Source organism: Coffea eugenioides, chromosome 6, assembly GCF_003713205.1.
Source record: "Coffea eugenioides isolate CCC68of chromosome 6, Ceug_1.0, whole genome shotgun sequence".
Classification (NCBI taxonomy): domain Eukaryota; kingdom Viridiplantae; phylum Streptophyta; class Magnoliopsida; order Gentianales; family Rubiaceae; genus Coffea; species Coffea eugenioides.
This window is the reverse complement of record NC_040040.1, coordinates 14,076,774-14,089,777: the sequence shown is the minus strand read 5'-3', so window position 1 is coordinate 14,089,777 and position 13,004 is coordinate 14,076,774. Positions and strand designations below refer to the sequence as shown.

The 13,004-nt window shown below is 36.3% G+C and overlaps 2 protein-coding genes across 6 annotated transcripts; both read left to right on the top strand.

The window, feature by feature from the left end:
* Positions 1–1,705: 1,705 nt before the first annotated feature.
* Positions 1,706–7,162, top strand: LOC113774919 (protein ECERIFERUM 3). Its single transcript, XM_027319578.1, has 11 exons — positions 1,706–1,912; positions 2,007–2,230; positions 2,320–2,552; positions 2,639–2,858; positions 3,601–3,728; positions 4,279–4,535; positions 4,631–4,738; positions 5,782–5,988; positions 6,173–6,283; positions 6,506–6,679; positions 6,775–7,162. Exons 1-11 carry the CDS (start codon positions 1,862–1,864, stop codon positions 6,955–6,957), a joined length of 1,896 nt encoding a protein of 631 aa, XP_027175379.1. The 5' UTR covers positions 1,706–1,861; the 3' UTR covers positions 6,958–7,162.
* A 1,148-nt stretch (positions 7,163–8,310) lies between these two features.
* LOC113776438 lies at positions 8,311–12,218 on the top strand. 5 transcript variants are annotated; one of them, XM_027321596.1, is made up of 5 exons: positions 8,311–8,698; positions 8,821–8,973; positions 10,778–11,008; positions 11,338–11,419; positions 11,898–12,218. In XM_027321596.1, the coding sequence occupies exons 1-4, from the start codon at positions 8,494–8,496 to the stop codon at positions 11,415–11,417; spliced, it is 669 nt and encodes a 222-aa protein (XP_027177397.1). In that variant the 5' UTR covers positions 8,311–8,493; the 3' UTR covers positions 11,418–11,419; positions 11,898–12,218. The 5 variants fall into 5 exon arrangements, with proteins under 5 accessions (XP_027177397.1, XP_027177400.1, XP_027177401.1 ...); XM_027321595.1 differs by having other exon boundaries at positions 8,312–8,698; positions 11,338–11,401; XM_027321598.1 differs by having other exon boundaries at positions 8,314–8,698; positions 10,811–11,008; positions 11,338–11,401.
* Positions 12,219–13,004: the final 786 nt, after the last annotated feature.

The following is a 13,004-nucleotide window of genomic DNA, read 5'->3' as shown; positions in this document are numbered from 1 at the left end:
TTTTCCATTCGATTTGGCAATTACTACAGATTGTGATTATACACCACAACCTCGAAACACATGACATGCTAATCCAAAAATTAATCTCATGTACTGTTGCGGCGTTATTGATTAGTGTTTCCAGAATGTGCTGTCTGATGCTGAATGGAATTTGGAATCATCCAATTTGAAAAGGCCAGTATTTTCCAAATAAATTGAGATATTTTCCGGTTAGGAAAAGCTGCCATTTGGCTGATCGATAAACCTTGGGGAAGAAAGAAAAAAAAAAAAGTGGATGTATTTAAGGCAAGCAAATGTTTTGGGCACAATTCATCAGCACCATACAAATCAAATCCACTAATTCTTGATGAATTGAATGCATGACAGCCCCGGCCATGCTATCCCTCACGAAACCGGTAGGTCCAATTGGACCTCCTCAACAAGATTTAATTAATTACGGCCGGCATTAAAATAATCAATGGAAAAAAGAGCAGGCTACCTCTAGTGGTTGGAAAGACAAATTGAAGAAGAGTCCCAGCAGGTCGGTTCAACAAATTAATATGCATACAACATCTGTTTCACCTGGTTAAACCAAAAGATTAAATCGGGGGCAAGAAGATATGGGAGAAAGAAAGTCAATCATAGATTCTGATACCCATTCTGATTCTTTGTTACAAGTTTTCTTGTGAATCATCAAATAATTGACATTTTTTTCTTTTTCAAAATTTATTTATTTATTTATTTTTTACATTTTTCAAGTACAAAAAGGCCTTAAAGAGGGAAAGTTCTTTGGCATTTTGTGGCTATGGGAAAGTCATGTCGTTTTCCTCCTAGGACTGATCATCAACTATACTAACCAGGCAATATCCAGCCTATACAACCAAAAATTTGGTCAATTGCCCAAAAGACAAGAAAAGAATTTCTTCTTAATTCATGAAAACCGCAAGAAAATTAAGTTCTAAGACTCAACATATATAATTGTTATAGCCATTATTAGGTTTCAAATTATTTGCTTATATCACAAATATAATTTTCAACACACTTTTTTTATTTTATATACACCACATTACAAAAAATATCACAATAGTTATTTCAAATAATCAATCTCCTATCTAAACACACTCATTACTTAAGTGATCACGAGTATTCTAGTGCGACTTTAAGTCTTTCTCTTTTCAACTTTTCTCTTAGAAGATTAGGAATCTCTCATCAATAAAAAAAAAAAAAAGAAGTTTAGGAGAAAATAAAAAGCTATTCCATTTAAAAAAACAGGGTAGGCCATCGATGCATTTTTCAGTGACTTGGGTGGTTTCGTATATTATTACTATTGATCTTTGAGAGATTGCTAGTGCCTTATTTAGACAAGGCAACTACCCCCACCTCCCCCCCAAGATAAGAATTTGAATTCTCCATTAGCTAGTACTCCGTAATTTTCTTAAAAGAAAAAAAAAATACCACTCCATCCACATCTCCAAGACACGCAAAAATGCTACATAGAACTATAGGTGCATTAAATTCTGAGAGTGGCCAGGACCACAGCTGTGCCATATTGTACTGTAAGAGTAGTACATAGATGAACGCGTCGAATTCGATACATTTGATATTCACACCTGACTTGTCTTCCAAAGTTATTACATGGACACAACTAAAATGCAATCAATGGAGTTGATAGCTCAGTATATAAGTACATAATCCTTGGGTGAGAAAAAAGAGCAAGAGAGACTTCTTTTACACCTTGCTTGTCGATAAGAGAACCAAGCCAAACTTTCAAAACCTCTCCATTTCTTCCTCTTGGTTCTCTTCTCTGGTTTTCAATCGTTTCCATTTCCATTTACACCTATAAGAGAAAGACAGAGCCAGAAAAGATTGTACGACTTGGAAAATGGTTGCACTCTTGTCAACATGGCCATGGGAAGGCTTGGGAAGTTTCAAGGTAACAGAACTTTAAATCTGTCTAAGAAAACAAGAACGGCTCTTCATGTTTTTTAGTGCTGGATGCTCATTTTTGTTTCATTTCTTTTGAACAGTATATCCTATATGGACCGTTTCTTGCAAAGATCTTACATGCAAGGCATCAAGAAGATACCTGCAGCCAGGCCCTTTGGTGTCTGCACATTCTAATCTTATGTACTCTTAGGTGTTTCATGTATCATTCATGGACCACTTACAGCAACATGCTTTTTCTTACTCGAAATCGCCGGATCATCAAAGAAGGAGTAGATTTTAAGCAGATTGATAAAGAATGGGACTGGTAGATGCTGGTCTTTTTGTACTTTTTTTTTTTAATAAACAATAGTTGTGTGCAATTTTAGTTTGACATTTGCTGGTTTTATTTTTCAGGGATAATTTCATTTTGCTTCAAGCAGCTCTTGCTACATTAATCTTCTACAAGTTCCCGTTTCTTGCTGATCTTCCTCTATGGAACACAAGAGGCTTCGTTGCTGTTGTTTTGCTCCATATTGCAATCTCGGAGCCTCTATATTACTTGACGCATAAATACTTTCACGGGAAGTATCTGTTCACCAATTACCATTCACTCCATCATTCCTCTCCTGTCCCTCAACCCTTCACAGGTGGAACTTCAAAACCCATTTTTTAGATTTAAATTCTACCCAAAACTTCGATTTACTTGCTGATAATTTTGTTGTTCAATATGCAGCTGGCCATCTCACACTTCTTGAGCATCTTGTGTTGGCTGTTGTGATTGGAGTTCCTATTGTTGGGGCTTGTTTTCTTGGACTTGGATCAATAAGCATGATCTATGGCTATGTCTTGATTTTCGATTTACTAAGATCTTTAGGGCATTGCAATACCGAAATCTTGCCCCATCAGATATTTGAAAAATTCCCTTTTCTTCGATACCTCCTATATTCGCCAACGTAAGTAACTGCAAGGTTAATTTTATGCATGTTTGGAAATTTTTTTTTCTTTTACTTTTTTCGCAGTCTATAGTTCTGCAAGAAGTAGAGTGATCCCAAAGTTATGGAGCACTGTAGAATGTTTTATAGTAATAATTTGAGAAGTTAGACAACATTCTTGACGCGGTAAGTAAGAAGGTTTTTATAGAGTAATTATTAAATTGTAGCTACCAAGATTATTTATTAAGATAAATTGGGACTAAGAGAGACAGTTCGGTACAAAGAGGCAAAAAATGCGGCTGATTTTAAATATTAGTTCAATTTGCTTTACTACAAAACAATTTCCGAAGTTCTAGGAGAACTGTAAATAGGCTGGTCTTTAGTACACACTTGCACTTTGTTTAAAGCTGAAAATTTATTTAATGGGCAAAATTTACTTTCAAAATCTAGTACATCCAAAAGAGTAATACCGTGCGAGACCTAGTAATTTATTGAGATTAAAGACTGGCAGTTGATGAACCAATCATGAAACTACAGCTTCCAATACATCCATCCAACTTAGTGGATAGTTAATAAGTGGGGTTCGGCGTCCTTGTTTTCCGCCAGTTTTAAGATGGTTTTAAATTTTTAGCACTGGAAGAAAGCAAGTGACGTACAAAAATTGGTGCACCTGCCTCAAAGGCTGTGGCATCTGCACATGAATTCTGATGTAGATAACCACACTAACGCAGCATTCGCTTTTTTTTTTTGGGTGACATTGCAGATATCACAGCCTGCACCACACGGAGATGGGTACCAATTTTTGCCTTTTCATGCCCATTTATGATCTGCTAGGCAACACCCTGAACAGCAAATCATGGGACATGCACAAGAAATTCAGTTTAGACGCAGGTATAATCTTCAAAAACATATCATGATGGGATAATATTTTTGCCTTTTCATGCCCATTATATTTGTAGGAAGTTTGAGAGTTTTTGTTTTAATTTCTTTTGGCATGGGAGGGAAGGGATTTAAGAAGCAGGAAGAGGAATTTGATTCAAGGCTTCTGATTCTTAGATCCACCGAGCCTCCTCTTGAAAGTTTGAGAATTTATTTGATTATTTTTTCTCGTACCAGAGCAGAAAATGTCCATTATAACCGAAAAAATTAAGAAAAAACCCCAAGAGGACTGGACTCTCGTTGGCAACAACAAATTCAGTGGGAAAGAGTAGTATGCCATTCATTAATGGTCCCAAATCTAGAGCAAGCCACAATGGAAACAAATCAATTATCAGAAAAAGCGTACTAAGAAAAAGCGTAACTTTGAACAATAAATATGAGGTCCATACATAACCTATTTGTACAGCCTGCTACTCTCTTTATTATCCAGTAAGGCAAAGGTACAGGAATTACTATTCACCAACTTCTAGTTGATATTGATCAGACATGAATTCCAATGCAGGTAAAAATTCTAGGGTGCCAGACTTTGTGTTCTTGGCTCATGTGGTGGACATGACCTCAGCCATGCACGCCCAATTTGTATTCAGATCATATGGATCCATGCCCTACACAACTAGAGTTATCTTACTCCCTTGGTTGCCAGTTTGCTTTGTCGTAATGCTTCTGATGTGGGCTAAGTCCAAAACTTTCTTGGTCTCCTTCTACAAGCTCAGAGGCATGCTGCATCAAACTTGGTCTGTTCCTCGCTTTGGTTTTCAGGTTTGTGATCATTTATTAAGTTCAGTTGATGATATATAGCATTCTTTGCTGAATCCAGGAAAATCCCTGATTTGGGTGTTTCTTTCTTTCTGCAGTACTTTTTACCGTTTGCCGCTGATGGCATTAATAAACACATTGAGGAGGCTATTCTAAGGGCTAATAGATTGGGAGTCAAAGTTATCAGCCTTGCTGCATTGAATAAGGTCACATTGCCCTAACTTTTCGTACAGTTGTTTCACCTTTTTAGCTCATGCATGACAAAAGTTTTTCTGCATGGTGAAAGAAATATCGACTATAGATATGAGATTGAAATTGTTGACAAAGCGTAATTAACTAGTCTCATGATCATCACTCATTTGTTAAATGTGGTTTTTTTTTTCTTGGGGCTGGATATTTTGGTAAGCTTAAAATCTTTTATTCCTGGCGTGAAAACTACTAGACCAGCAGGGTGTAGTAGGCTGGTCTAGTGGGAACAAGCTCAATGAAAACCTTTTCTTGTTTTCATCAAACATTTGATGTCAAAGGAGAATTAGATTGTAATATCAATCTCACAAGTTCAATGAAATTTTGTTCATGTGACAAAATAGGGGCCGTTGGGAACTTGTCTGGCATGAGTTAATGTTACTAAGGAAGCCACATGCAATGGCCTGCTGTATCTATGAGTACAGATTGTGATAGCTGAAACTATCTTCATTAGTTGTTGTTTGTTACTGTGGCTTGATTTGAGAAATGGCAAATCCAATTGAAGACATATAAGTATGAGATGTTTGTCCTTATCCCTATAAAAGAAAGGAATTCGTAATTTGGCCCTGCAAAATACAGTACCTATTGTGTCAGCATTGCCCTTCATACATTTATCTGTGATTTCATACAGTTTTGTGTCATATATACTCGTGTCATTTCAATGTTTCCCGCACTGCAGTGTTAAATTAGCCCATTGTAATTAAATAGAAGAGCCTATATTGAACAATTCTGACGTTGTCTTAATGAAGACAACGTTGAATCTAGATGGTTAGATCAGAAAATTTTGATCAAACAATTTGCAAATTTTTGCAAAGTAATCTCAATCCATTGATAAACAATGTCGAAACCTTGACAAGAATGAGCTTTTTATCTGCAAAATGGACTGCCCGTTTATATTCTATTTGCTGATTGTAAATGAATGCTTGTATGAATTGTAAAAATATGTAATCGTAACGGTTTGGTTTAATTAACTATTCTAGTTTCCTAATCCATCTTCTTGCAGAATGAGGCTCTGAATGGCGGTGGTACACTGTTTGTGAACAAGCATCCAGACCTTGAAGTTAGAGTTGTTCATGGTAACACACTAACAGCAGCTGTGACTCTCAATGAGATTCCAGACGATGTGACAGAGGTATTCTTAAGCGGATCTACCTCCAAACTTGGAAGAGCAATTGCTCTTTACCTGTGCAGGAAAAGAGTTAGAGTTCTGGTAACTACACTTTCAAAGCTTATTATTTCTCTCAACAAGTCCTTATTGTCTCCTTCAACTTCATCTCCCCCCCCCCCCAACAAAAAAAAGAAGAAGTTATGCTGCGAATAATTTCATTTCCTACCTTTTGACTATGATAATAAGGGTGTTTCATGAACTGAAATATGTAAGAACACCATTGCAGATGTTGACATTATCAACAGAAAGATTTCAAAAGATTCAGAAGGAAGCCCCAACAGAATATCAGAAGTATCTAGTCCAAGTGTCAAAGTACCAAGCTGCTCAGAACTGTAAGGTATGATATTGTAGCTTCCCACAGAATTATCATTTCTATCGATTGCCTTGTGCAGCTAACTATTGCTAACAGAATCCGTGTATGATACCAATTATGAACCTTAAAAACCAAGTTCTGAAAGACCTATAAGCTTGTTACAGGAGTAAGAAAAACTTTTTGGCATCACAATAATGTATTACCATCGTTTTATAAGGTCCAATTCAGTTTCTTCTGTCCTGACAGACATGGATTGTTGGCAAGTGGATTACACCTAGAGAGCAAAGATTTGCACCACCAGGGACGCATTTTCATCAATTTGTGGTTCCACCAATTCTGCGGTTCAGAAGAGACTGCACGTATGGTGATCTAGCAGCTATGAAGTTACCTGAAGATGTTGAAGGACTAGGATGCTGTGAGGTAAGCAGTTTTATGCAAATCCCTCGAATTGATTGCCTAAGTCTTTAATTTGTTCTAACTTAATTCTTGTTTTCTGCTTAATTATCATAAAACAGTATACCATGGATAGAGGTGTTGTCCATGCATGTCATGCTGGTGGGCTGGTTCATTCCTTGGAAGGTTGGACTCACCATGAAGTTGGAGCAATTGATGTAGATAGAATTGATGTTGTATGGGAAGCAGCATTGAAGCATGGACTGAAACCAGTCTCAGGCGTCAGAAAATTGATTCAGCATTAGAACTGAATTGGTTTTTGGCAAAATTATTATGGCATTTCATTTTACAGGTTGCCAGCTATGGCAGAATTTGGCTCAAGTCAATACAACCTAAAATATTGAATTACAAATTATCAAGAAAGAACTTAAGGATTACATGTCTTGTTCGATTCTACCGTTTATACATTCCAGTGATGAAATAGCATTTCAACCAGTCACTTTCCATTGATTCCGCCTTTGCTTTCCTACTAGAATAAATTTACTAAAGCAAATTACACAATTCCAAAATTTTTGCTGTAAATGCCAAAAAAAAAAAGAAAAAGGATTTGGTGGATTTAGCTGCCTCCATGCTATCAGACTAAGAAATGAAAGTACTGCTTCCTAATCTTCAGAGGAATTAATCATCTTGTGTACAGCTTTTGCAGAGCCATCTGCCAGAGGTAGAGGGTCCATTAGCAATAAATAAATGTCTGAATTTGTCACTAGCAGCAACGGAAGTCGATCAAATTAATGTACAATTTCCTTCTGTAGTAATCCACTGGATTAGAATTGGCAGCAAAGGATCCTTTCTAGTAAACAAATATGGTTGTGATGCTGCACCCCTCCAGCTAATCTGTCTGCCAGCAAGTGGCAACCTTATCAGGGTCCTTAATTAGCCTTGTTCCTACCTGAAATTGACAATTCATTATAGACGAAAATGGAGTGGAAAAATTCCTCTCAAGCATACAAGAAAAAGAACAGAAAATGGTTCGTTTTGAGTGCAGGCACAGGAGAGGGGATAACCATTAAAAAAAATCTCTTGGGCTGGAATTTTCCTGGACAGAGCTGGAGCAAACTCATCATAAATGGGTCGGTGGGAGGGACTCTGGATTCGCTGGCGGAGAACTTCAAAATCAAAAGAAGTAAAGTGAAATAAATAGGACATACTCTGACTCATGATAATAATTGAAATTAAATTTACTTAAATATTTTTTTTACTAAGAAAAGGTAAAATAAATTTTTAAAGATTGAAATATTAGATGATTATTGCATATTCAATTGCTCAAAATTCTCAAATAAATATGCAAAAAATTAGTCGTACAAAAATTGGAAACAACCATGAATTCCTCTTAATTAGGCTCACCTCAGAATCTAAAGCTAATTAGGTCCCCAGATTAAAGATTAATCCACCAAAAAAATAGAAAAGACAAAAAAATTACGACTGAGTAAAGGAATATATTTCCTTTTAAGTTTTACAGATACAAGCAGAAAACAAATATCTTGATTTACTCTTAAAAATCAAAATAAGTGGTCCACTAGTAATTTTGGCAAATTTAAAATAAAAATTATAAATGCGTCTGTGGATAATATCCAAGCAAAGGAGTGGGAACTCAAAGACTTAGAACTGTGCTGCCACCTGTTGGTGGGATTTGCTGACATCTGTTTCTAACCGCCCCCAACTTCCTAGAGGCAGAAAAGCGCAAGAAACTGAATAAACAGAAACCAAATCTCTAGACTTTTAAGCACTAAATTCACGTAATCTACAACTTTGTGTTCGAAAATTCCTTGGAATTGTTGGATATGATCGAAACTATGGCCAAGAAAGTGGTTTCTTTTGTTCCAATTTACAACAAGAAGCTTACAAAATGGGACAACAAGAAGAAGAAAGTGCTGCATAAGCTGAAGAAAGTTTTAGAATTTCTCAAGTCAGATGTTTACATGTTTGCACCCTTAGTTTCCTCTCAGACTTCTGATCATGTTGACTCATGTTGTACTACCTCTATAGGTAAGTTGAGTAATGATTACTTCTTTCTTTAATCTGGAATTTATATATATATATATATATATATATATCTATATTCAAGTATGGCTTGTGGGGTTGAATGAAATATTATATTGGTGCATTAGGGATTCAGGCATATGAACCCTTTGAGGTGAAAAACGAAGATATGTTTGGAAAGGTTAAGGATTACATGAAGTCTGATTGTTACATGTATGCCCCATTGGTCACTCATCAGCCATGGCTTCGTTCTCCAATTCATGCTGTCAGTCCTGCTACAGGTAATTTTGGTTCTGATGTAATTAAAATGGTGTGTTATCTTGTCTTTGTGAATTTAATTATGTATTATTAAGCGGTACGTGTATACTATTAATAATTTCTAGGGTGTACTGTTGGTACTTAGTGTGATCTCCATGTATACAGGACAACCTGACACCCCAAGTTTAACAATTGGTGCTAGACATATGCCAAATGTGCCTTGGTCATCTCCGTAATTGCTAGTTAGCTTGCAAAGTATGGTTTTGAGTTCAAATTTGAAAGTGTGTTAGGAATGCAAAAGCTTTAAGGTGGAGCAACTTGGGGAAATCCATTAGACTGTGATGAAGGGAGAGCTGGGTGCAATTAGACATTGAAGCCTCAATTGGATGCTCTTATTATCCTTCAACACTTTAATAACAAATTTTTAGCTTTCTTCTTTTAAGTACTTTCTTTTTTGGTGGGGTTGGGGATGGGTGGTGTTATTATAAGAACAGATGGATTTATCTTTTTGAAATTGGTAGGAAGTTTGTTAAGGATGAAGGGAGAGCTGGGTGCAATTAGACAATGAAGTCTCATGAGGATGCTCTTATTATCCTTCAACACTTTAATAACAATTTTTTAGCTTTCTTCTTTTAATTACTTTCTATTTTGGTGGGGTTGGGGTTTGGGTGGTGTTATTATGAGCGGAGATGGATATATCTATTTGAAATTGGTAGGAAGTTTGTAAAGGAAATTTTAAAGATATGACTGATATGCTGGTCTCATTTGAAATTGGTAGGAAGTATTTGAAATTGGTAGAATGGTAATCAGGTATGCTGGACTCGTGCTTTTAAAGATTCTACCTGTGCCTTGGAAAAATCTTTTTCATGCTGTTTGGAGCATTTTTTTCATCAATAGGAAAGTATTGAACCACTGCCTTGCGTGCAAAGATGATTTGTGATGATTCTGTGTTGGATGTACCTTGTTAATTGATTTGTTGGAATACAGGAATTTCATAATTTACTCAACTTCTGTTGGATTACATTGTATTATAACCCGCAGAGAGCTGTGTTGGCCAATGCATTATGTGGATCTATTGTTGCACTCTACTATGCTTGAATTCTGAAAAAAGTTTGCAATGCAGGTCTGAAAATTTTACAGTTGGAAAAGTTACTGGCAGATTTTTTAACCGAGACATGTTTTTCTGATTAACCTGGCACAGGAATAAGCTTCCTCTATGGGGACTCGGTCGTTTAAAGTCCCAGTAATGGAATCAACCTTTCTGCAGATTTCTTAACTGAGACATATTTTTCTACTTAACCTGGCACAAGAATAAGCTTGTTTGTGGGAAGTTCATTGTTCAAAGTCCAGTAATGGAATCAACCTTTCTGCAGATTTCTTAACTGAGACATGTTTTTGTAATTAACCTGGCACAAGAATAAGCTTGTTCCATAGGAACTTCATTGTTTAAAGCCCAGTAATGGAATCAACCTTTCTGCTTATCCAAAAGCTTGGCTTTAAGTGAATAATAACTTCATACAGTCAAGTGTGTTATATGAACCCTTATGATTGTAATTGGTTTTTTAGGCGTTTTAAGATTTTAGTATATCATGTGCCAATTAAGGTGTGGAATTGGTGATGAAACACTTGCTACGCTTTCATTACTTCTGCTATTGTGCTATACTTTCTGCTGCATTTCCTGTCATTGACTGCTGCATCTCGTCCATGATTTCCCCTTGATTGTGTCCCCAGTGTTTGTTGCGTTTATGCTGGTGGAGATGTAACCTTTGAACTTGATGCCATTACTATTGTTATGTATGGACCTTTCAATTATTTTCTCTAGTTCAGGAACAATTTCTTGCTCTGAAATGGCACTTACAGGCAGAAAGGGAGAATCAGTGAAGAATGTAGCTGAGGAGACTAGAGATATAGGACAAAAGATTAAAAGAATCAGCATTGCAGACCAGCATGTAGATGGATATTCTTATCCTAGAAGTACTATCATTAAGCATACTGTACTGCAGCAAGAAACATTGAAGCATGTAATTAAACAAAGTTGCTGGTCTGCTTCTGTGCAAGGTACACATTTTCAATGTGAACTTGTGCAAGGATTGCCTTGGATCAGTTTCCTTTATAATAACAGTTTCCTTTAGAATAAGGAAAAACTCGTCTGCCTTTATCTTTGGGGAGGTAGAAATTTAATTTGGTTCATCTATTGAACAGTTTGCAGTCAATTTTTTATTCTTTCTCTTCTTTTAGAGCTACATTTTTCTGTATCCTATCTTTGAGACTTGTTTCTGGATTTTATCGAATAATTGGAAGAAAACTTTTTTCCTTTCCTTTTAAAGTTGGAATGAATTACTTTTTTCCTTTCCATTCATACATATATGATTGTTTTTTGTTTATAGGAGACATGAGAAAGGAGAAAAAAGGACGAAAGTGGCCCAAACCAGACGGAAGCAACGCTATAAAGTTTGTCTTACTGTAGAAGTACTTTTTTTTTGTTTTTGGTTTTATTGATATTGGTAACGAGTAAGAAAGATGTAATGTTGTTAAATGTTTTCTGATTCAACAACTCTGCTAGAATTCACTGGAAAGGTTACCAGATTAATTCAGAGTTTAAGACAGAATAGGTGTGCTGAGCGCCTTTGATATGTAACTACTAACCTAGTTCGCCTTGGTAAACAATGAGTTTTTAGAATTATAGTGGAGTAACTTTTCATGTTATAGAGCATCTTTGAACATCTTGCCATTGTTCTCCATTCATGTCCATGATGACAAGGAACTTCTGGCTTTCCTATTTTTCTGTTGACCATTAGTAGTCTATGTAACGTTCGCTCTCTCTCATCTGATATTTGTCTGATATTTGGTTGGAGCTAGTGTCACAGTTTCATTTTGTAGATGCATTTGTATTTTGTAAATTCTGAAAAATACTCAAAAATGATATTTTTTTTGGTTCTTGTCACAGGAAAAGGATTGCTCGGGCCTAATGTCAGAAAACTTGTGCAGCAGTGAGCTGCACGTCTACCATAACTTTTGAAGACCGAAGTAGGTTTGATGTGAATTTCTAGAATTAGGTATCTGTCTGTGATGTTTCTGTGGTGGTTTAGGCTGTAGTTCTCAGTTCCTCTGTCTCAAAGCATCTTTCAGCACTGTTCCTATTTCCTTTCATATGTAGTACATGACTGATGATCTATGAATTAATACAGGTTTAGCTTAGTTTCCAACAACGGTTTGTTTAATTGCTCCATCTTTATTGGCATACGTTGCTCTAGCCTTTGCCAGCGAAGGACTGTAGTGGGTTGGTCATATCATATGGGATAACTTATAGGTTAACAATTTCATTAATAGTATTATTTACAATGGTACAGATTTGCGGCTCGTATATGAAGGAAATGAAATTGCTCCATATTATAGATTTGAAGGTTTATACTTGAAGATAATCTGGTCTAAGCACTCCTAACTGTGCACTGAATACCAGTACCTAAATAGTATGTCACAAGGATGGATTCTGACGTACATGGGCAAATAAAGAACACCCCTGAAAATCAAAGAGAATATTGATGATTTTCTGTGGTTAATGCCAAACAAAATGATGCTAACATGCAATGTTACATGTCGGCTCTTTCCAAAAGGCATCAATACAACCCCGGATAAGCCTTGTGCTGAGATGGTCTTCCTAATACACAAGTGACATTTGGCGATAAGCTTGTGCTTGTGGTACCAGAAGAGAGCTAGCTGGGAGTGTGAGCACTCATGAAAGTTGGGAACCATGTTAGGTTTAATGGAAATCTATTGGCAGGCCAGATATTCGAAAGGCAGTGAAAATTTTCAGAGAGAAGAAGAAGCTACGAAGAGAATTTAAAGGATAATGATAAGGGAGCCAAGCACATGGTTTTCAAATGTATCAATCGACTGCGCAAAAAATTTTCAAGCTTGAGAAAAATTACAGTTCTATAACAATCGGAATACTTTGGGATGCAGCTTCAAGTTATAAGCTTCTTATTGTCAAAATATTAATCATGCGTTTAGGACATCGAGTTGTGCTGATATCTCTAGCATACTCTTCAATGTG

Coding starts and splice junctions, on each gene's coding strand:
- LOC113774919 (XM_027319578.1), top strand. CDS start 1,862: ATGGTTGCACTCTTGTCAACATGGCCATGGGAAGGCTTGGGAAGTTTC. Junction 1,913..2,006: donor AAGGCTTGGGAAGTTTCAAG/GTAACAGAACTT, acceptor TCTTTTGAACAG/TATATCCTATATGGACCGTT. Junction 6,680..6,774: donor AAGGACTAGGATGCTGTGAG/GTAAGCAGTTTT, acceptor ATCATAAAACAG/TATACCATGGATAGAGGTGT.
- LOC113776438 (XM_027321595.1), top strand. CDS start 8,494: ATGATCGAAACTATGGCCAAGAAAGTGGTTTCTTTTGTTCCAATTTAC. Junction 8,699..8,820: donor ATGTTGTACTACCTCTATAG/GTAAGTTGAGTA, acceptor TTGGTGCATTAG/GGATTCAGGCATATGAACCC. Junction 11,009..11,337: donor CTGGTCTGCTTCTGTGCAAG/GTACACATTTTC, acceptor TTTTGTTTATAG/GAGACATGAGAAAGGAGAAA.